This window comes from Cyclospora cayetanensis, unplaced genomic scaffold (genome assembly GCF_002999335.1).
Source record: "Cyclospora cayetanensis isolate NF1_C8 unplaced genomic scaffold, CcayRef3 CcayRef3_contig_1, whole genome shotgun sequence".
NCBI lineage: Eukaryota > Apicomplexa > Conoidasida > Eucoccidiorida > Eimeriidae > Cyclospora > Cyclospora cayetanensis.
The window spans coordinates 946,674-968,224 of record NW_020312036.1 but is presented as its reverse complement, the minus strand read 5'-3'; the positions used below and the strand labels follow the sequence as shown (position 1 = coordinate 968,224).

The following is a 21,551-nucleotide window of genomic DNA, read 5'->3' as shown; positions in this document are numbered from 1 at the left end:
AGCAGGAAGCCGACAAGCTCGGCTTTACCAGGAGTGTAGCGTCTGTTCGAGTATTCAATCAACGGGGCATACATTCTGCCTCTCTGGGGGCTTGGCGCGCCCGAGATGCCGCGGATAAGTGCTTCCAGGTGCTTGCAAAGGGAGTTAAACGCATTTAGAGAGTGCAACAGCTTGGATGCGTGCGCGGGGTGGACCGGTCGATTGTGTTGGCGCCGCACGTCGTCGTGGGAGAATAACGGACGGCAAGCGTGGCTTCTTGTCAAGGCAAATGGAGAATAACAACAGGAATTAGCAGCGATGGTCATAAACAGTTTCTAAATACATCAAATAATACCGGTAAACATCGTTTACACCAACATTGACTCTGGGGCGACAGCGCTACCGCCCCGGTCATCAGTGCCAATGGGCGGTGTAGGCCAGCGGCACCAGGCGCGGTCGTCGTTTGGGCGTTATGGGACCGAAAGAAGGGATGCATCGGGCATCTCTGCGGCGTTTAATGCATTTGAAAGTGCCTTAATGGGAGAAATCAAGGTCTTGTGGAGCCGGAAGGTGCCAAGTTGGCGGCAGCCAATGATCGAAGCAGATCAAGCAAGAGGGGCGGACATGAGCGACGCTGATAACGAGAGGGGTGGCGCAGACTGAGGAGATGTTAGGAAGGGCGTTTTGCAGAAAGCCAAGTTAAAATGGCAGCATGCAAGTAATAAGAATCTCTGGAACTTCACTGTTTGGGGCATCGGTGAAATGCTGCAACAGGATGCCCTAGGCGAGGAGACAATCGATAGGAAGGCCTAGGCCTGGTATGGAAAGCACAAGAAAGAATGTAGTAATGCCCTTTTCTGCCTCCTTTGCCCCCATTGGGCGCTTAGAATTGCATTTCACAAGCGGTAGTGACCCTCAAGTGGCCCTTCGCGGGTGGCTGTTCCCGTACCACCAGGGAAACCCTTCGGTTCGTGCCAAAAACCCTGCTGGAGGCGGTAGCTCGAAAAATGGGTAGGCCGACCGAGAAGAAGCTCGGCGGATTCCACCGGGGGCCTTTTGCCCTTAGAGGCAAGTGCAGGCTCTACACAGGGCAGCAGCTGGTTAAGCGGAGAGGGGGAGTAAGGAAGGAGGAACACCTGGCCTACGACACAAGTCGGCAAGTCGCCTCTCGACACCGAATCACCATGCACAGGCAAACCGTCTTGTGCAAAAAAGAAACTGTGGGTCCTGTTTTCTATATGTAGTTCTAACTGCACTAGCAACGACTTCCCCACCCTCGCTCCCCTGCATCCCCTACACCCCTCCAACCCACGCCTATCCATGCAGCAGGATACTAACAGAAAAAATTTGTACCCGCTATCGCCACCAAGGGCGTGCGGCTGTTATATCTATCTATCATTGGTGTAGTTGTGCCCCCTTCCGTAACCAATCAGCTTGAGGCCTCTTTTCAGCCCCGGAGTAGCGCTATTCCCAAGGGGATGTACAGCTACGGTCCTCTCACTAGACATGCCGGGCAGAGCCTTGAAGACTACACAAACGCAATCGGCGAATGCGCTTAAAAATGCACAACGGCAAAGCCCAATATTACTTGCTACTGGCAAAGTGTGCTTTAGCCTTTTCTCCCCTTGGCACTCCTCGCCCCACTACGCGGCGAGGGCAGTCCGAGGCGCACTTTCCCGCAAACACATGCGCGGGCCAGGCATCTGCATGTTATGCCCAAGATGAAAGATCGAGACCTTTACGTGCCACCTTTGGCTTCTTAGGCACCGTAACGTATTGCGCTGTCTCGCTGCCCATAAGCTCCGCAGCGAGGGCATGCTTTCCCCCAGCAGCAGCTGCAACTGAAGCTCCTGCATGCGGAGGCCTCATGTACTTACCCACTTTTTCAGAGTGCCGTTCTGGGTGAGACGCAGTCTCATCAAGGGCATGCTTGTTATTGAACCATGGGCGCGCCGCCTCCTGTAAAATCACAAACACACAGGGGAAGGGGAAAAAAGCCAAGAATAAACGGAAGTCGATGCTCCCACTGAAGCACTACTGAAGAAGGACAAGCAAATAAGTGGACAGGGATGAGAGACCTGACGTGATGTGCGCGGGATGTACGGTGACAACCGGTGTTGCACACGTGCATAGAAGCGAAGCGGCGCAGAGTCGATCTCTCCACATGGCTACCAATATCTTATTATGCATGCAGCGAGGGCTTATTTGCCTACCTTTTCGGCCTCTGCTTCTTTATTAGCCTCTTTTTCCTTCTTCTGCTGTATCTGCTTCTTCGCATCGTCGAAGGCATTCTTGAAGATGTGCATTTTTTCAATCACCAGAGGCCGTTGGGGTCGATCTCGAGAGTCTACCGGCAGCCCTTCCCACGCCCGCAGCACGTCCAAACCTCCAACAACTGAAGGCGCAACAGCAGCAGGAAGAACTGACAGACGCACACAGCAATGAGAAGCGCTTCTATCGAAAAAAAGCAGCCCTCAACTAGGAGCTGCACCCCACGACCACGGCCGGTTCTTAGAGTTCGAGAGACAAAGAAAGGCCAAGATTCCTAGATGTTAAAGGTAACTATGACAGTCGCAACGAGGCACCCCGTGCGACTGTCAAGAGGCCCAAGGGACATGTGGGAATAAGGAGCTGTGGATAACGAGTTCATGAAGATGCTACCAATGGCACGATACATATTCGCCTTTTTTGGAGGCCAGCAAGTCCGGGTGCTCGCTTGCCCAGTGTACAGCAACCGAGAGGCCTTTTTCTCTATGATTCTACCTCTCTCCAGCTGCCTGCCCTTTGCTCCCTGGCTAACAAAAAGTGCACATCGATCCTACAAGCCGGCTGCCCTCTTAGCCGTCTGGCGGCTACGAAGGCAGGCATCCAGGTCTGTGCAGGAGGCTTGGCTTGGTAGCCAAGCCTCGCACCATCTGCTTACCCCTGCCAAAGATTGTGTGTTTGCCATCCAGGTGGGTGCAAGACTTGAAGGTGATATAGAATTCGGAAACATTCTTGTTACGGCGCCCGTCATTTGCCATAGCCAGAACGCCAATACCCTGGTGACTTAATTGTCCTAAGATTTCGTCCTCGAAGGGCTGTCCGTTGGAGAACCCGCTGCGGCTCACGAAGGGCTGCTGCTGCTGCTGCTGCTGCTGTCGCTGCTGCTGCCGCAGCTCTGCACGGCCTCCCTGGATCATGAAGTTGGGAATGAGGCGGTGAAAGATAGTGCCCTCATAGTAACCACTGATGCAGTGTCGCAGGAAGCTGTCAGTTGTGCGAGGCGTGAGGTGCGTGTACAGCTCTAAGTTGAGAGCTCCTGCAGAGGTTTCCATCCGAATGTAGCTCTTCATCTTTTGCTGCTTGCAGAGCGCGTATATCGGCAGCATTTGTTCCCGCTCAGAGAGCTGCCTATACGCCTGCGTTGTCCTCCCTACCACAACCGTAGACGTGAACCCCGCAGCCATGCGATGGTCCGTATACAGATGGTGCTTCCCAGTTTCGCTAGTTGCATCATCGCTCCGCGAGGCTTCCTCCTCATTCGAGGCTTCTTTGCTTGGCTGCGCTTGCTGAGACGAGGGGGTAGCAGAACCCTCCGCTGCTTGCGCATCCGTAGCCGACGGTGTTGATCCTTTCAAACCACCCGCGTCCTTCACCGCATGCAAATTCGGAACCAGCTGGTTGTGCGCAGCCTCTACCTCCGCCTTGCGAGCATGCGCCTCCGCAAGCACCTTTTCCATTGTCTCACACGTTTTGACCGTTGGCTTTAAGCTCCCAGCCTCGGCTGCGACACCCCCCGCCGCTGCCAAACGCGAAACATCTTGCCCTAATTTAACCCCACATCACAACGCAGATCCGCACCAACGATAGACCACACAATTGTTTTTTTAAAAAAGGTGTCCCTCCTACGCAATCCCCAAATCGCTGTGAATTCCTTTCATAAACACGCCTAGAAAGACATGCATTTACACAGATATATGCATATTATATACATAAATATCTACATACACATATACCTATGTGTATGTAGCTATATATACATATATATATATATATATTATGTACATCACATATATACATCTACATATACATATTCATATATATTTAGGCACATCGAGTGAATCGCCTCGCGTTACAGAGCATTTTTTGTGGCCATCCGACAATGTAATACCTTCTCGAATATGGTGGAAGTGCTCAATGCAGCGTTGCTTTGCGTCTGTTGGGTTTTGGATGTGAACCAAATCCGCGCTGGTGAAAGGCTCCCCTGCACACGCACAGGCCACATGTTCTACACAATTTTACATGCGCAAAAAAGGACGCTGTACGAAGGAAGACGCACAACGAGACAGGGGAACCGCCGGCTTTCCAGATATACACTTCTCATGCGGCTGCACTCCAGTGCCCCCCTCCTTCTCAACGCAAATCTGTTAGGTGCAGAGAGAGAGAGAGATGAGATTGCTTGAAGGCAGAAAGTGTTCCCCTCCACCCCCCTCCCCACTTCCCGCAAAAAAATGTTCACTCCCCGGAGGAAAAGCACCGCTGCGTTGCCGGGGCCAGTTGCAAACAAATCTCGACAAAGGCAGCCGCTCAGTCTGTCTTACCGGTGATAAGGTCGTTCCATAGCTTAGGTTGCCTGCACAAGTTTTCAATCGCGTCTGCGGCATATACGTGGCCGCTCTTCTTGTTAGCGACGATATGGGTGTTCGGTCCAAACTCCTTAAAGGTAACAGGGCAGTGAAATGCGCCTCGTGCGTTTTTGTGGAAGACAAGCGGGTAGAGATCCGAGGCAGAGAGAGGTGCCCCCGTCACAGGGCACCGCCGATACTTCTTAATGTAAGGCAGAATCACGGAAGCGTCAAAGACTATCCCTGAATCCGTGCATACTGCGTCTTCAAAAGGGCGAAGAGAAAGTCCGCTGCAGGAAGCAGCCGAACCAAACGCAACAGGGCAGCCAGGCGTGTGAGGAGGAACGAGCAGAAATGCTGTCTCCTCTTTTCCCTTCTCCTCCCCCCCAAATCCAAAGTGGACAAGCAGCATACAGAACAGATGGATGTGGAAGAGACAAAGAGAGAGATAGAACGAGACGGACAGACTGAAAGACATAGGATACGTGAATATATATACATAGATGTACATATATAAATATATAGTGATAAACGTAAATACCTATCTGTAGGCAGCACGGCAAACACAGGAACCGGGAAGGGGGAAAGACGCATGACGGACCAACAATCAAAGGGGAGCGACTTGAATGGAAGATGAAGATTCTTCTTCTTAAAGCCACCCCACTCTGCACTATACTCGCTTTGCAGCAGATACAGCCGATCGCGGTGATGCTTGTGCTTCGGCATTTCGTCTGGCTTCGGGACCAAGGGGCAAGAAGGCACGCAGGGAGAAGATACCGAGTAGACAGCGAATACAGCGGCAGCTCAAGAGGTGTTTGCAAGTCTAAGAAAGAAGGATAAGGACCCCCTTCCACCGTTGATAGATTGTATCATCTCCTCGCCTTCGCCGCTCTCTTTTTTCTCCCTTCCCGGCAATTGCTCGGACAGACCCGCAGCTGCTTCAGGGGAGCAAGCTTTTGCGCATCCTATTTCGTTGGAGAAAATATAAGTGTCTAATTCAAGCTCTGGCTTGCTCGCTCGCTGCGGCACTCTGCCTTTCAGGAGTTGAGAGCAGTCTGCCTCGCGGAGGTGTCTCTCTGGACAGCCCGGCAGGCTATGCAGAGGGAGGTTTTCTAAGAGTCTTCCTGAGTGCGAGAGCAGCAAAAGCTCTTTCTAATGACGGAGAAGCGGCAAAGAACGCCTTGGGGAAATTCCGTTGTTTGCATGCGGGTTTGTTCAGGCCCCGATTGGAGGGACGGGATGCACTGTACCACAAGGATAGATATGTGGCGATGATGCTCCGTGTTTTCTTGTGTCTTAACGGAGAGAAACACACCACAGTCTTTAAGGCTCCAGCGAAACGATTTGCAGCGAAGCCACCGAGTCTGCTAGCAGGGCTGTTGTGCATGCGCTTCAAGATAGCGACAAGACCTAAGGCTTCTCTGCTCGAGCTGCTGCTGCTACGTGTCTCGGAGAGGAGCGTTGCCGGTTCTTTTTTCGCCTTTCCTTCAGCATCTGCCTTGCTAGGTGTGTGTGTTGGCAGTCATCCGTGTTTAAGAGCTTGAAATCGGCGAGTGTTGTTGGCCTTTTTCCCAGCTTACACGTCTGCTGCACGCAGCGGCAGCGCCTCCCTCTCGTGCTGTCGCTGGAAGAGAGACTCCTCTAGAAACGCAGCGCACATCCGCTCGGCCGCGTTTGCGTGCGCCTCCTTTATTCTGATGCTTTTTCTTGATGTCTCTAGAGGCAAACACAGTTTCGCCGGAGCAGGAAGTTGTCTGCGCGGGGGGAGCTCCCTCAGGAGGAGAAGGAGGTAGCGGCAACGGAGTCGCCTCCACAGGTGTTGAGCGGCCTAAAGACACGAGCAGCGAGACCTCCTTCCTTACAAGGCAAATTCTTCAGAGTGCCACACAGCTTCCTTGAATAGGAGCGCCTCCGTTGTGTGCTGCTCCGGGGAAATCGGAACCCCTCCTTGTTTCTGCGAAAAAGGCTTTCTACACCCCTCCCGCGTCTATCGCTTGGTTTTAGCCAATGGATACAAAGGGCTTCCACGAGCGTCCAGCGAGTGCACCGTGTCGCCGGCAAATGCCGCGTCTCCTGTGTGCCATCTGGCTTGGCTTGCAGCTCCTTGCTACCCCAGCCGCAGCCTTCATACGGCAGCCTTCAAGCGTTTCGCACGTCTCTGGAGGCTCCTCGCTCCTCGCCGCCGTTCCCCTGGAACGGGCTCAAGCAGAGACGCGGCACAAGCCTCATGTGGCCGCCTACCAGAGGAAGCGGGCAGGAGCGGCTTCCCTTGCGGCGGCAGCAATACCGCCTTCTTCTGCGTCTTCAGATGAGCCGTACGATGTCGCAGTGGTGGGGTTGGGGGTCGGAGGTCACGCGGCGTGTCTGCATGCGAAGGCTCTCGGCTTGCGAGTGGCTGCAGTAAGCGGAGGCGATGCAGGAGGCACCTGTGTAAATCGTGGCTGCATCCCCAGCAAAGCCCTCCTCGCGGCGGCTCGTCGTGTGCGCATGCTGCAGCACAAAAAGCTGCTGCAAGAGATGGGCATTGAAGTGCCTGAGGGAAGCGTGCGGCTCAACCCGAGAACGGCCGGGAAGTATGCGCTCGGAATTGCCTCGAAGGTAAGGCTTTTTTCACTGCGGGGATTATTTTCGATTTAAGGGGGAAAGGAAGGGGGTCGAGGGATGCCAGTAGCATTCAGTCATACAAAATAAGCAGCACTTTTACGCAAAAGGGTTGGGAGGGCCACACTCAAAGACAGTTTGCGAGTTCGCCTTCTTTCTCTCTTTGAGGCTTGGTGTTTGTTAGTTTTCTGGAGGACTCTAAACACACACAGACACACACACAGACACACACACACACACACATATATATATATATACTATCTTGCTCCGCAGCCTAGGTAGCAGCCGGCTTTTGCGCGGGATTAGTGTTGCAGCGCGGCGGGGAGGCTTTTTCGCTTGAGCGTTTTGCAGCCTCAAACAAATACACGCTTCCTTGCCCTTTCCTTCTCCCCTCTCCCTCCTGTGTCAGGAGGATGCGTCTTTGTCGATCGAGCACCCGTAAAAGTAAGACACACCTGCGGCTGCCGCCTGACGCGGTGTGTTTGCACAGGTGCGAAGCGGTCTGGTAGGCTCTTTAGCCGCGCACAAGATTCCAGTATTGGATGCGATGGCATACGTTGATGGGCCTGGTGTACTGCGATTGCATCCAACACCGACCTCTCCACCGAGCACTCCAACGATGCTGAGGGCAAAAAATATAATTCTCGCTCCAGGTTCCGTGCCGTTTGTGCCTCCCGGAATCGATCTAGCTCAAAGCCAGCCCTCTCAGGGAGGCGCTGCGGAGGCTTCGGAGGAGGGAGAGCAGCGGCACCAGATCATGACCAGCGATACGGCCGTCGGCTTGCCCTTGATGCCGTCGTACATCACCATCATTGGAGCTGGGTATATCGGACTGGAGTTCGCAGAAGTCTTCTCAGCCATGGGGGCAGAGGTCACCCTCATAGAGGCGGGGGATCGGCTCCTTCCGGGAGTTGATCCAACAATCGCGCAGGCAGCGGAACGCCTCCTGCTGCAGAAAAACCCCGAGATGCCGATCAAGCTGCTCACCAACACTCTCGCTGCCTCTGTCACGCGCACTCAGCCCCTCTCCACCAGCGGCGCCACTCCTGCATCGCCGCTGCAGGTCAAACTCACTGACGCTAAATCCGGAGAACCCAAAGGCATCCTCTTCCCAGATGCCTGTCTAGTGGCTACAGGACGCAGACCAGCCACACAGGTACGATGCACACACATGTGACCCTTTCGAGCCAGCCGGCATAGGCCACTTTTTCTCCAAAGCGCCTTGACAGCAGAGGCACCCACATACGTGGATACACACATATGCATGCATACATACAGACATGCATATAGGTATACATATGCATACCAACGTATGTACATCAATATATATATATATATATATATATATGTATGTGTATGTATGTATATGTATGTGTATGTATATGTATGTATGTATATATATGTGTACGAACCCCTCTGCCGAAGCGCTGTTAATGCACTGACCATACCTCTGTCGCTGCTGCCTTCTCGCCGGTTCTAGGAGTTGTGTCGGACGGCGCGTGTTTGCTTGAGGGGAGACAAGCCGAAGCGCTCCAAATGGTGCTGTAAGGCCCCCAGGAAACTGAAGACATGGGAAGGAGCTTCTTGCGGTCTTTTTTGTCTCAGAATCTTGGCCTTGAGGCGCTTGGTGTTACTTTGAAGCGCGGAGGCTTCGTGCCCGTAGACGCGTGCATGCGGGTGTTGAAGGGGTCTCCTGCCGGGGGGGCAGCTGGCGCATCCTCTCAGCCGAGCGCAGAAGCAGGAGGCAGTGCTCTTGGAGACGACGCGGAGGCGATAGATGGACTCTACTGTATTGGAGATGCCAACGGACTTTTGCAACTCGCGCATGCCGCCTCTGCTCAGGCCGTCACCGCAGTTGAAGCGATCGCCGGAAGAAATCGGCCCTTCAACTCCCGCCTCATTCCGGCTGCCTGTTTTACCAACCCCGAGATCGCCTTTGTCGGTACGAGCAGCCACAAATATATATATATATATATATATATATATATATCAATACATGTACACACACAAGTACACATGCATATATATACACGAAGAGAAGCTAGTAGTAATCCATTATTTGCTTCGAGAGCCTTACAAACCCGCCCGCCTTCCTTTTCGAACGTCGTCACTGCTCACTTGCACACCTCCCAAGCCTGTACAAACACTACCTTTTTTCATGGGCAAGCAGAACAACAAAGGGAGGGTTTCAAGGGGCTTGGCTCGCTCGGGTTTAGGCATGAATGCTGCAGAGTTGCCTCTCCCTCTCTTGGACGCCTTGAGTATTTATGCAGGTGCATGTTTGTGGACGTACGTGTGTCTGTGGCTGTATGTGTGTCTCTACACATGTACGTTTGTGTGGGTATATGTATGCTTGTGTGTGTATCTGTGGATGTGTGTGCATGTGGGTATGTATATATGTATGTTTATTTGTGTGTATTCGCCTCTGCAGGCTACACTGAGCCAGAGGCACGCGCTCTCGGGGAGAAGCAGGGCTTTGAGGTTGGAGTGAGCACAGCCAACTTTAGGGCGAACTCTAAGGCAGTAGCTGAAGGAGAGGCCGAAGGCCTCATGAAGGTTTTGTGGCGTAAGGATTCGGGGCAGGTGTTGGGCTGCCACATGATTGGGCCTCACGCAGGAGACCTCATGCAGCAATGCGCCAATGCAATGGCTACGCAGACGCCTGTCGACCGGCTAGCTCAGATCACGCACACGCACCCCACGCTCAGTGAGACAGTGGAGGCCGCATGGAAGCAAGCAGTAGGCCTCCTTTCACACTAGAAAAAGCGGCTAGGCGATTGCCTGCCTGAATCCCGTCGGTCTGTGGGGAGACTAACTGTGATCGTGCGCCCTTGCGGTGTATGCTGGTAGCAGCCGCAAGCAAGCCGCCACGGTACACTCCTAGAGCGCACTAGAAGGACCTCCCCACCCCAACCACCCCTCTCTACAATGCTCTGAATGCACGGCCTCGCCAGAGCCTGCAAAGATGCCTAGTCGGCATGATGCACTGTAGGCTTGCCCCAACACATAGGACTTATTTGAGACCCGCCAGCGCGGGCTGTTTTGCCACGCACAGCGTCTCCCTCGGTGAACAAAACAGACACACCCACACTTTGCGAGGTATAATACTACGGCACTCTGCACACTCGGGAGGCTCGGGTTTAGACGCAGAGGGCACGCACACACACACACCTCCCCTAAAAGACAACCCTAAACAGCGCACAACTCCTCGCTTGACGTGTCTGCCAACACCGACCGCCCGAACAGGGCACGGCACAGCCCCCTTTGGGATTTAGGCTACCTACTCTCAGGATCATTATTAATCCGGCTAAAAGGCAGAGTTTCGTGGAAGACCCAATGGGGGGGCAGACAGCCGCACTGGACTGCCCCTTCCCCTTCCGCTTAATCAAAGGCAAACTGCTCCCCGCATACCAGTTGCTGTGTGAAAACATTAACCCCCACCCCGTGTGGATACATATATATACATAGATATATACATATAAATATCCCGTCTCCCACGCCTCATCCTTTCCGGTACAGCCCCGATTACAAGGCTAAAACCCCGCAGACTGCACGGCGGCGGCAGGCGCCGCCACTTATGGGGCCACTAAAGGGGTCATCACTACCCGCATTCCTTTTGTCTTCCCCCGGGCATCTAGAGAGGAAGTGCCATGATAAGGCGCGCTCTATAGCAACCAGCAGTCATTAATCCAATCACGTGATTTTAACAATACGCAAGCGTCTCCGTCGGACGTATGTGTGTGCATGTGTATGTCTGCGGCACGGCACGGTGCATACGGGGATGTGCCTAGTACGCAGCCAGCCGCAAGGGAGCTCCTGCCCCTCGTGCAGCTGCCCCCTTCTCCCGCCAGCAGCGCGACGGCCGCAGATCACAGGATTAGGCGCTCAACGGTAGCGATCATCTTCATACCTTCGCCTCTCATCATAATCGCCTCGCATGCTCCTGCAAAACAAACAAGGGACAGAATATCCAATGCAGGAGAGGGCCGGGCAGCGCAGCATGTGCGCAAAGAGGGAGTCCTACACACTATCCGGATGCATCGGTGCAAAAAACACATCACACCACACAAAAGGGGGCATCCACGTGCGAAGAACATAAAAAAAGGCTGCCTAAATCCTTCCTCCTCGACAAGGCACACACACATATGCAGTAAATGCACGTGTGCAGATGTGTAAGTACATATGTATACGGATGTGTATGTGTGTGTGGAAGTATGTATGGGTGTCTCCTGACGCCGCCGGTGTTGACCCTCAAGGCTGTGTAATAGTGGATGCGGTGTATCACGGCAGCAAGCGACAACAACAGGGAAGAAGATTTGCTGGTGGCCTCCTTCTCGGATGATGCATCTGCCGCGGCAGGACAGCTCCACCATATACGGGCGCGCAGCACCAAAATACAGCAAGAAAGGGGGAAGGGAGGCCCTTTGGTGGCTCGCATGTGTCGGGAGGCGCTTCGTGTGACACCCAGAGTGCAGATTTGCGCAGTTTCCATTTGAGTAGAATAATAGCTGTACTGGCCCTGTGACACGAGCGAAGCAATACGAGGTGCCTCGGGAGAAACACATATCCCTCCCGTCCCTATCGGAGACAGACAACCACGCAGTATTTTCAGCAACCCAGTAGGCCGCCGCTCCTTTGCCTAGAGCCAGGAGGAAGAAGAAATGCAGATGCCATGCAGCCTCGATACGTGCAGTGGTGAAGCGACGCGATGAAGGCTCATGTGAGGAGTCGGAGTGTAACAAGCCGGACCGACGGCAGCACCCCACGCAACAGCAGGGGCCTTGCGGTAGTAGTAGTAGTAGTAGTAGTTATGGTAGTGTTGGCCAAAGCAGCGGCAGCAGAGATAAAAGCAGCACAGTAGACAAAAAGAGGCTACCAGTACCGTCAGCAGATATTTCCGCTCAAAAAACGACACACATGCACATGCACACATAAACACACACACACACAGGCACAAACATGCCGAGACGCCAGGCAATGAACGCAGCGCAGCCATCAAGACCTCTGCACCGACACGAGGAAGGAAGACGCGGCCACACTTCTCGCGTTTGAAACCGATTGTATACCTATGTGCACCCCGAGATTTGAGCTGAGCACACCCCGCGTTAGCCTCGCACAAAGCGACCATCTGCATCGTTAGGATCCGCATCCCTCCGGTGTGGTCTCGCGAAGTGTATCGACAGTGTTACGACCGGAAGCACGGCAAAGGCGCCAATCGCAAGGATGTGGGCGTCATCAGCTGCACTTAAGATCCGCGTGCGCTTTCTTTCTCTCTCTCTCTCAAGGATCTCACGGCCATGCGGAGCACCTTAGAGCAACGACTTGTGTGCTGTGTATCTCTGGCAGAGGTAAGAGGGGGGAGAATGGGGAGGAATGGGGGGAAACGGGGGTCGGGTGGAAATGCCCTGCTTCAGCGCCAAGAGCAACACTACAAGTAGAACAAGGTGCAGGAGGAGGCAGCGTGCAGCTAGGAGGCGTGCTAGTCAAGCAGGCAGGATATCTCCTGGTCAAGAAGCTGCTGCTGGGGTATGGGGAAGCGTGCGGGAAGTCGGTGCTAGCTCAGCATTGGGTGGCCTCAGTGTGCGCGTTCACTGTATACCATGCCAGCCGCATTTCAGCAGCCAGATGATGCAGCAACAAGAAACACGCAGCGCGAGACGCCCTTGCTGTTACCCGCCTCTTACGTATCCCCCCTCTCCTCCCCACTATCGCACCCGCAACACACGCCTCCCATCCATGCGTTTTACAGCCACCACCACTTTGTCCACGTAAATCGCTCGACACACACCAACGCACGCACTCCCTCCCGTACAGACACGAACGCAACAGGGAGCACCAAAAACATCAAGCAGCAACAACAAGCACAAGACGCAAAAGACCTCAACACATGACCCTCCAAACCGTCAAAACTCGAGAAGACACCACTGGCTGCCCTCATTAATACCCTCTCTCGCAAAGCATACTCTAAACTAATCGCCCCTCTCCCTTCCTCCCCTCAAGTACTCCATCAGTGACGGCACCACCCCTTTTCGCTCTCTTTTTTCTTTCTTTCTCTCTTTTTCTCCCTATCTTTTCCCCTTTTTCTCCCTATCTTTTTCCCTTTTTCTCTCTATCTTTCCCCCTTTTTCTCCCCATCTTTTTCCCTTTCTCTCTATTTCTCTCTTTATCTCTCTTTCTACACATACACACAGCTGCTTCCCACACCCTCTTGCCCCTCCTCCCCCCAAAGCAGGGCATGAACGCCTACCTAGTGTAAGAACGCTCGCGGCGTGCAGGGCTTCTCGAGCGACTTCTTCCTCCTCCACCCCCGCGCCAGTACTCAGCGGAGCGGCTGCGAGAACGGTAGTACCCTCCTCGAGGCCTACTAGAGGAGCGACTGCGATACCCCCCCCCGCCCCCACCTCTGCTGCCCCTGTATCCACCCCCGTGACTGCCTCCGTAGCTGCCCCCTCCACCGTAATACCCACTGCCACCACCATAGCTGCCTCGATCATCGTAACGTCCGTAGCTCCCATAATCTCCGCGTCGCGGAGAGGGAGAGCGATATCGGCCTCCACCGCCTCCGTGGTACAAGGGTCTGCAACACGCGACAGTTTGCAGCAACCCCACCATCGGCAGTAACCCATCAACGCCTCATGTGCGCCGCTGTCCGCCAACACCAACGCGACAAGGCATCAAAGCATGTAACATTGCACGCACGCGCACTCACAAACATTGCACGCACGCGCACTCACAAACATCGCACACATGCCAACGCCCTCGATGCAGAATGTGCTCTGGCGTCTACGAGTCGTGATCAGACACACTCACAGCAAGCATTTCCCCCCGATAATGCTCGCCTTACTACACCCTGGCCCCTCCCTATTCACACGCACGCTGCCTATCTTATGGAGCACGTCCACAACGGAAGCACTCGGGACGAAGCCACACGCAACAACACAAACACGCAGCACCATGCAGAAACAACCACATTCCAGCAGAAACACCGCCTGTCTGACCTCGCTCTCCCAGAAAGCTTCTCGTCGATCCGCTCCTCAATCCTTACACGGGCACGCCGTCTAGCATCTACATCATAGCAGAAAATAAGAAGTCTCTCTTCGCCGCCACCACGCGCGCCATCCAGGAATATAAACGTGCCCGTCTCCTCTTCAACGCGCCGCAAGTTGCTGCCCTTAGAGCCCGTGACGTATGCAACAGCGTCAAGCGGGAGATTCACGACTTCACAGTCATCTCTGCGCACAGGGGCACCATCCAAAAGAACTCCCAGAAACATGCCGCACAGCCCAACCCGCAACCACATCCATGAAAAGGCCAAGACATCATGATAATACAAACAGAGGGACAGACAGACAGACACACACACACAAACACACACAGACAGACACACACAAACACACAGACAGACACACACACACAAAGCGGTATACCAACCCCCCCAACCCCAACCCCACAAACACACACACTGCGCAGCTCCTCCAGGCGAGGCGCTTCAAAAAGGCTGTCTTCCAGACAGCAAATGCATCGCATCTCGACGGAGAGCGCTGCTAGGAAAAAGCAGCTCTCTGTTTGTCGCATGCAAGCGGCGGTAGAGCACCACAAACCTCCTGCCAAGAGCCCTTCCTTCACCCCCAACCCGCAGCCTTATCCGTCATTCGCCGTCGTTTGTCCATGACACACTACCCCGCTATACTCCATGAGGTCGCTTGCACAACCTCCAGAGGCACACACCAAAACACGGAGCCTCTTCTGCCATCGCGTCTCACCTGCCCACAGTATCCACATGAACAAAAGACGTCCTCTGCATGCATAACCACTGAAGATACTGCTTTGCCCGCATCCGCTCAGGCAGAGTACCCGCAACAAACGCAATGCGTCCCACATATTCCAAGATAGCGCCAGATGCCCTCGCCAGTTTCTTGCGCGTGCTGCCACGCTGGCCTACAACAACAAAGCACACCACAGGGGATAGACACATCCGATGGCGTTTCTACCGCAGGGAAGAAAATATGCATACACAAGGAGAATGAGGGGCAAACCGAAACAGAGAGAGAGAAAAGAAAAGGAGGGAGGAAAAAAAGAGAAAAAATGTAGAAAAAGCATGCGCAGCAGCCAAAAACACAGTCCAACACCAAACACACAGCAAGGCTATATATTATATATATATATATATATATATATATATATATATATATATATATATACATTCCCCTTGTGCGCATAATGCCCCTTCAAGGCGGCCTTCCACTTCTAATATCCACAAACACACGGCGTCGGCTATTAGCTGCCCTCCTCCCCTGATGCATAAAAACTGTGCTCCGGCTCCCTGAATTATCCACGATCCCCCTTGCCTCTGACTAAGCAACCACCTAACCACCCGACCACCATCCGTGCGCGTTCTGTTGGTCTGCATGCCCCTCTCATCCTTACCGAGGGCATATGAGTAGTCTTTTTCAGAAATGGTGACGTAGTCTGTGTCGAAGCCGTCGTTGTTGCTAGAGCCCTCCGTTATGTTGTCTGTGAAATAGCCAGGCATCTTCTGTTCGACGGCAGACATCACCTTCAACTCGCTGCCTCGGCGGGCACGTCTGCACCAGCCACACACACAGCAGCAGCGGCAACAAGAGCCAAGCCTACACGCAGCACTTCTCGACACCTGAAGGAAGCCTCGAGAGACAGACAAAACGCGGAGAGACAGCAGCAGCGATGGCGACTCGATAAGTGCTCTAGCCAGCTATGGGGAAAGGGGAGAAGAGGGGGTGTGAAGAAGGGGGGTCGAGACGGGAGTGGACGCAGACGGCCCAAAGAAAGAAAATCGCCTCTAGAAGGAAAACTGCGTGAAGACCACTACAGCGCATCACTGGCGCGCTTGTAGGCAGCTGAGACTAAAATTCCGCCACAAGAAACGCCATAAAACGACTGCACAGAAGAGGAGATGGCAGCAACTCAAACAACATCAAGAAGAGGAAAAGAAGAGAAGGGGAGAAAAAGACGCACTGGCTGCCAAAAATGGCGAGTCGCTCTGTTTGACCGGCCTTCTCCGACCTGAGATCTGTAAAAAACATCAATGTATTCCACTCTTCCTCGACGCTCCTCAAGCCTGCTCCCTTTCGTCCAGTGACGTAGCCAACGCATTCGTGGGGAACCTGTGCAAGCGAAGCACAGCAAAGTGTGCAGCAGCAGCAACAAACTCTGCTCTCATCTCGCGAGGATGTGCATCTATCTATCTCCCTCCACGCTCATCAGTCGACGCAATAGACACACCACACACAGGGCTTTCGGAGTGCTACACCAAAAGCTCCAGCCACGCCGCTAGACGCAACACGAGGTAAAAAGGCCTCTCCCCCCTCCCTCTCCTTCCAAGCATCTAGCCAGAAGATGCCAGTGACCGACATGGGAAGCAGCACACAACACGGGAGGGCAGCAACAAGGAACCGAGGGAAAAGAAGCCTCAAGCAGAGAGAGAGAGAACGAACGAGGTAGGTGAAGCGGGTTGTGCCACGATGCACCAGCGACTACAATCAAACACCACGATTCTCTTCATGAGCCAGCAAGACTGCCGCTGACCTCAATGATGGTCAGATCGTCTCGCGTCTCTGCATCTGGTGGCAACTGGACAGGTCCAACACGCTGCTGCATGACGAAGCCGACATACAACTTCGCCCTTTCGATGGTGTCTTTCGTGCCGCGCATCTCCAAAACAGTTCGCCCGTTCCTCTCCTCAATATTTAGCTCGGCCCCGCACACGTGACTCAGCTTTCGCTTCGTACGACCACCTGAGCGCGCGCGAAGAACTCAAAAAGAGACTCCCTGACGAGCACTGTTGAAGACACAGCATCTGCCGCAAGAGGCCTCGTTTTTGCATGCATGCATACATGCATGCAAAAACGTCACAGAAAGCAGGTTAGAGCGGGCAGAACGCGACTCCGCACTAAAAGAAGCGGAGCGGAGACGTCTTCAGACAGGTGGCACGATTGGAGAGATTTCGCACCAGCCATATTTTGCGCGATACACGCGCAACAGGCAACTCGCAAACACCATACACCAGGGAGTGGCAAGCAGACACGTCCTTTCTCTCTCGTCTTCCCCCGCCCCTCCCGGAAGCCGCATGCACACCACACATGCAAGGGCCTAGATAAAATGCTGTCCTAGCAGCTCCTCACCAGCCCCTAGAATAAAGGATGCGTCATCATCCTCGATCTCCATCACGTGCGTCACCCTCTCATCGCCGTAGTATGCGCGTCCATTGTATTTCACGGCACTTCTACCACCACTGCGGCTTCTGCTCCTGCTGCCGCGTCTGCATCCGGGAAGACAGAACGACACGCAAAAGAGTCAACATCACACTGCTGCGTACAGTCTGTGACGGTCATCCACCATTCGCGTGCGCCTTTGGCTGCCTGCCCACGTGCCTGCTCGGAACTGGCTGTAGACGCGCAGTCAACAGGCACGACCCTGCAAGCGCGTTGCGGCGAAAAAAAGGGAGGCTACCAAGCGCATGTGCAGAGAGAACGGCTAAAAAAAGACGCAGGTGCCGGCAGACAGCAGACTGCCACGGAGACAGAGAGATACAGAGAGACAGAGAGATACAGAGACACAGAGAGATACAGATACAGAGATACAGAGAAAGAAGGAGAAAAGAAGCCCGAGGTCGTGTGGGTTTTACGAGGATCGGCTTCTGCGATCGATTCGTTGAGGGCTACGGCTGCGTCTGCTGCCGGAGAGAGAGCGACGGCCAGGGAGGCTTCTATCTCGAGAGTGCCCTCGTTGCGGAGCACCGTCTTGAGACATCTCCCTCGCTCTTTCGCGGGAAGGGGACCGTTGGTCTTCAGCCCTGTCAGGCCCCTCGTCCCGCCCTTGACCCGTCATTTGCCAGGTTGAAGCACACCTCGCACAGACGGAAGGAAGCTTGCGCGAAAGTGGCTGAAGCACTGCTCAGTGCTGTCGCTGCAGTCGCACACCAGCAACAGCACCAAAGGCTGAGAGAGGAGGAAACAGAGCCCTGCCCGAGGTTGCGAGGGCCGGCCTTAAAAGTGCGCCGTCGACGCCGCCTCTGAAGCCACCCCACAGACCCCTGCAGCGAAGACGGAGGATCCAGGCAAGTCCTCTCGCCTTCGTGCATGAGAGCTCAGCAACAGTCAGACGCCGCTCCCTTGCCGCAGACCCTCCCAGAAGGGGCCCCCCGCACAGCCGCAAAGACCACCACTTAAAAAGGGCCCTAGGAGCGCCCTAAAATGAAGGCACGGAGCAGATCTCTGTCTTGGTGGCAGTGATTTGAAGGCACTCGAAGGGAGCGCACGGCACGAGGGAGACACAAGCGTTAACCCGGTAGAGAGAACCCCCACAGCGCAGAGAGACAGCCAGAAAAAGAAAATACAAAAACCAAAAGAGGGGCAGAAGATTCGACACAGACCCTACACCTGCCGCACCAGCAGACTTTATACTGCCAGACGCTCATTCAGCATCCCCACCTCTGTGTTCTGCTGGGCCCCTCGAAGGCCACCAAAGAATCAACTAATATGACAATCGCTAAAAATAACTATAAAGCAGCTCTAATATAGCGCTGCATCGGAGAATGGCTCGATCTTCAGCCCGTAAACCTGTGGCCGCGTGCCTCCGGCCCCAAAACTGCTTGGCGCTTCCCCATAATTTCCATTGACAGGGCACCGTGGAAGCACCCTGCTTGACATCCGCCGCTCACCTTCCCAAAAGTGGATGGATTAATGCATTATTTTCGAGTAGTGTCGCTAACGCCTTCCATAGTTGGATAGGGAGAGGGCATGAGTGTCGATATTCCCCGCCAGACTTCTTCGGCCCCCTGGCTATGGACGCTGGGCAGTACAGTTTTCTCGTGCAAGAGGCGAGGCGCGGCAGTGTGTCGCTCTCGCATTACTGCCCTAGGAAGGCTGAAAGACAAGAGGGGTGGCTTTAGGGGATTGGGTGTTGGGATATGATGGTAGGACTAGACGGTAATCGAGGGCAGTCACAACTGGACTGCATTCATGTGGCGAGGCAATTCACTACGCATAGGTAGCCACTCCTATAGCCTCTGTAATTCCTTACGACGCCCTACAAAGCTGGATGTGTGGCCTGGCCATTGCTGTATTTTAGGCTTTCCGAAGCAGGGGTAGATACATGTGCCTTCGGCAGTGCGCACCATGCGTTTGCCTTCGAGTTTCTGTGGCGGACTGCCGAGAGTTCTCAAGAAATGCTGCTACTTGCACGCCGGCTCTCCTTCCTCCACTCCTGGCGGAACACTCTGGAGTGAGGGCTGTGGGAAAAGGACTCCTGTATCAAGGAGCACACAGAATCTTAGAACTTAGATACAATTTGGGGCCAAAGGAATCTCCCTGTGCAGAGCCATGTGAGCCTCACAATTCGAGGTTTTCCTGCTGAATGGTCGCCAGTTAGTACCTCTAGTCGCTATGCTCTTGCAGGCGCTTCCTGCGGCGCCAAGTTCCCCGAGTGGTAGGACACAACGTCCAGCAAACGCTACTTATGAATGTTCTGCATTTTCATAAAACTTTGCGAACCTCCGTTGGCTTGCCTTTAGTGCATCTCGTCTGCTGCACATCTTAAGATGTCGAATGGCTTTCGGCTAACACACAAGACAGGTACTCATGCACTTTACTGGTACCGCTGCATAGCGCTATTCTATAGTAAATGAGGAGCTCGCAACTCAGTAGCGGATACCAGACCACGTTCTTCTTAATTAAGCAATCCTGCATTCGCTATAAAAGGGAGTTCTTCACCTCAGATGCTCCAACTTCCTCTGTCTGGTGGGGTTCTGTTTCCATTTAAAGCCATACACCACATAAGTTGATGCGTCGGATCTCTAAATTAAATACTTCCGGAGGCCGCGATCCATTAAGCCTAATCGTCCTTGACAATTTTCAATAGGTAAAAGCCCGAACTCCCCTGGGCTATGTAATTGCACCCTAATCCACGCTTTGCGTGCAGGTTAGCGGGTTAACATTATACATGCACGTGTGCCAGCGATGTGCTCAACACTCGCAGATATCACGATCTTTCAGAAGACAGTTCCAGAGGCATCCTGCACCCTGGCCCAGGTCAGGCAAGGTGGAAGATGTTTGCGAAAGTTGCTGAAGCCTTTGTGATATTTGAAGTCTGTCTCACGCTGCAGATGCAAACAACGATAAACTCTCAGTAGCGTCGAGAAGCGCACCAAACGAAAAATTAGTCAACCACGTTACAGGAGTTCCCATCGGTTTTGGGGGAGGGATCAGCTCCCTTCTGTTGCGGCAAAGTCACAGGTCTATACGTTACAATATGCAAGTGAGGCGGCAGTTGTTCGATTTCCTGGAAGTCCGAACAATACACAGAAAAGGCTTTTCTGCAGAAAGCCACAGACCACAGACCCACCAAATGACGAGCTACACAAATCCCTTGAGGGCTCAAGTGCCACAACCCGGGCCGTGGAGTCTTGTCTGTCTCGCGTTGATTCAAGGCAAAGTACGTAAAGCGAAAATGTCTGAACCAGCTCAGCCTGTCGTCAGTGAAGCCCAGTGCAGTGTTTCGGATAGGACACTGCTCTTAACGGAGACGTAAATAAAGTGTTATAGACTTTGTGGATTGTAGCACGTTAATCAGCAGAGAGTAAAAGGAATGGCACATCTGTTATTCACGGGAACAGAACCGTCTGCAGGTCTCTGCAAAGTTCTATGATCAAACTGGTAGGCAACCCTCAGCTGATCCTACCGGTGGCCCTGCATGGGTTCATCTAGTGGCAATCTGTAGGCACCTCATCTTTTGCGAGATCCATGATGAAACCAATATCTCGAGGGCACGACCCCGAGTGTTCCAACTAATCACACACATGGAAGTCCGGGGTACAGTAAAAGCTTTGCTGGACGCTAATTTCAAGGACAAACACTAATCTGCGTCGCCCTGTTTATTACGCTGGTCCTTTATGACCAGCATAGAGGTCCATGAGGTTCTCGTCAAAAGTTGCGGGGGGTTCTACATACAAGACAAGGTACCTAGGTTATTACAGACCCCGGCACGAAAGAATTAAAAGGGAATGGGCCAGACATTGCCAAGGGGTACGCCTGCTACAGCCTGCTCTGTTGAAGAAGGGCGGAGATACACGATGTTGACATTTGGGTGGATGCCATGATACGGCTGCAAACCGTTGACACTGCACTGCCTTGCGGGATAAGTGCGATCAAAAGGCATCATCCATGGCAAGAAGTACGCAAATTCACACGTCAAGGAACTAATTTAATCATAGTGCCGCGAGGGGCTTTTGGGCAGTAGCATGAGCAGACCAGCATCTCTGCCTGTGTTTGAACAGGGAGCCAGTCTGCAAGACAAGAGTTCTACGGAATGCTATATGTATGTTCGCAA

The 21,551-nt window shown here is 53.5% G+C and overlaps 3 protein-coding genes across 3 annotated transcripts; 1 reads left to right on the top strand and 2 right to left on the bottom strand.

Annotated features, from left to right (window-relative positions):
• Positions 1-1,367: 1,367 nt before the first annotated feature.
• Positions 1,368-5,312, bottom strand: LOC34622581 (RING-type E3 ubiquitin-protein ligase PPIL2). The gene is made up of 7 exons (XM_026336874.1): positions 5,188-5,312; positions 4,563-4,876; positions 4,133-4,225; positions 2,903-3,787; positions 2,193-2,374; positions 1,696-1,938; positions 1,368-1,622 (listed from the first exon to the last, which is right to left on the bottom strand). Exons 1-7 carry the CDS (start codon positions 5,310-5,312, stop codon positions 1,368-1,370), a joined length of 2,097 nt encoding a protein of 698 aa, XP_026192659.1.
• A 1,791-nt stretch (positions 5,313-7,103) lies between these two features.
• On the top strand, positions 7,104-9,947 carry LOC34623105 (dihydrolipoyl dehydrogenase). Its single transcript, XM_026336781.1, has 4 exons — positions 7,104-7,184; positions 7,678-8,058; positions 8,793-9,129; positions 9,619-9,947. Exons 1-4 carry the CDS (start codon positions 7,104-7,106, stop codon positions 9,945-9,947), a joined length of 1,128 nt encoding a protein of 375 aa, XP_026192566.1.
• A 3,483-nt stretch (positions 9,948-13,430) lies between these two features.
• Positions 13,431-18,053, bottom strand: LOC34623106. Its single transcript, XM_026336687.1, has 8 exons — positions 17,851-18,053; positions 17,348-17,484; positions 16,752-16,960; positions 16,230-16,330; positions 15,615-15,772; positions 14,951-15,125; positions 14,186-14,419; positions 13,431-13,764 (listed from the first exon to the last, which is right to left on the bottom strand). Exons 1-8 carry the CDS (start codon positions 18,051-18,053, stop codon positions 13,431-13,433), a joined length of 1,551 nt encoding a protein of 516 aa, XP_026192472.1.
• Positions 18,054-21,551: the final 3,498 nt, after the last annotated feature.

Excerpts from the sequence above, each read along its gene's own strand:
- LOC34622581 (XM_026336874.1), bottom strand. The coding sequence starts at position 5,312 with ATGCCGAAGCACAAGCATCACCGCGATCGGCTGTATCTGCTGCAAAGC. Across the intron at positions 3,788-4,132 it reads CTTCCACCATATTCGAGAAG|GGCAAGATGTTTCGCGTTTG; the intron begins GTATTACATTGT and ends GGGTTAAATTAG. Across the intron at positions 2,375-2,902 it reads ACACACAATCTTTGGCAGGG|TTGTTGGAGGTTTGGACGTG; the intron begins GTAAGCAGATGG and ends TTGCGCCTTCAG.
- LOC34623105 (XM_026336781.1), top strand. The coding sequence starts at position 7,104 with ATGGGCATTGAAGTGCCTGAGGGAAGCGTGCGGCTCAACCCGAGAACG. Across the intron at positions 7,185-7,677 it reads CGCTCGGAATTGCCTCGAAG|GTGCGAAGCGGTCTGGTAGG; the intron begins GTAAGGCTTTTT and ends GTGTTTGCACAG. Across the intron at positions 8,059-8,792 it reads TCTCAGCCATGGGGGCAGAG|AATCTTGGCCTTGAGGCGCT; the intron begins GTCACCCTCATA and ends TTTTTGTCTCAG.
- LOC34623106 (XM_026336687.1), bottom strand. The coding sequence starts at position 18,053 with ATGACGGGTCAAGGGCGGGACGAGGGGCCTGACAGGGCTGAAGACCAA. Across the intron at positions 17,485-17,850 it reads GATCGCAGAAGCCGATCCTC|ACGCGGCAGCAGGAGCAGAA; the intron begins GTAAAACCCACA and ends TCCCGGATGCAG. Across the intron at positions 14,420-14,950 it reads CATGTGGATACTGTGGGCAG|AGATGACTGTGAAGTCGTGA; the intron begins GTGAGACGCGAT and ends CCCTGTGCGCAG.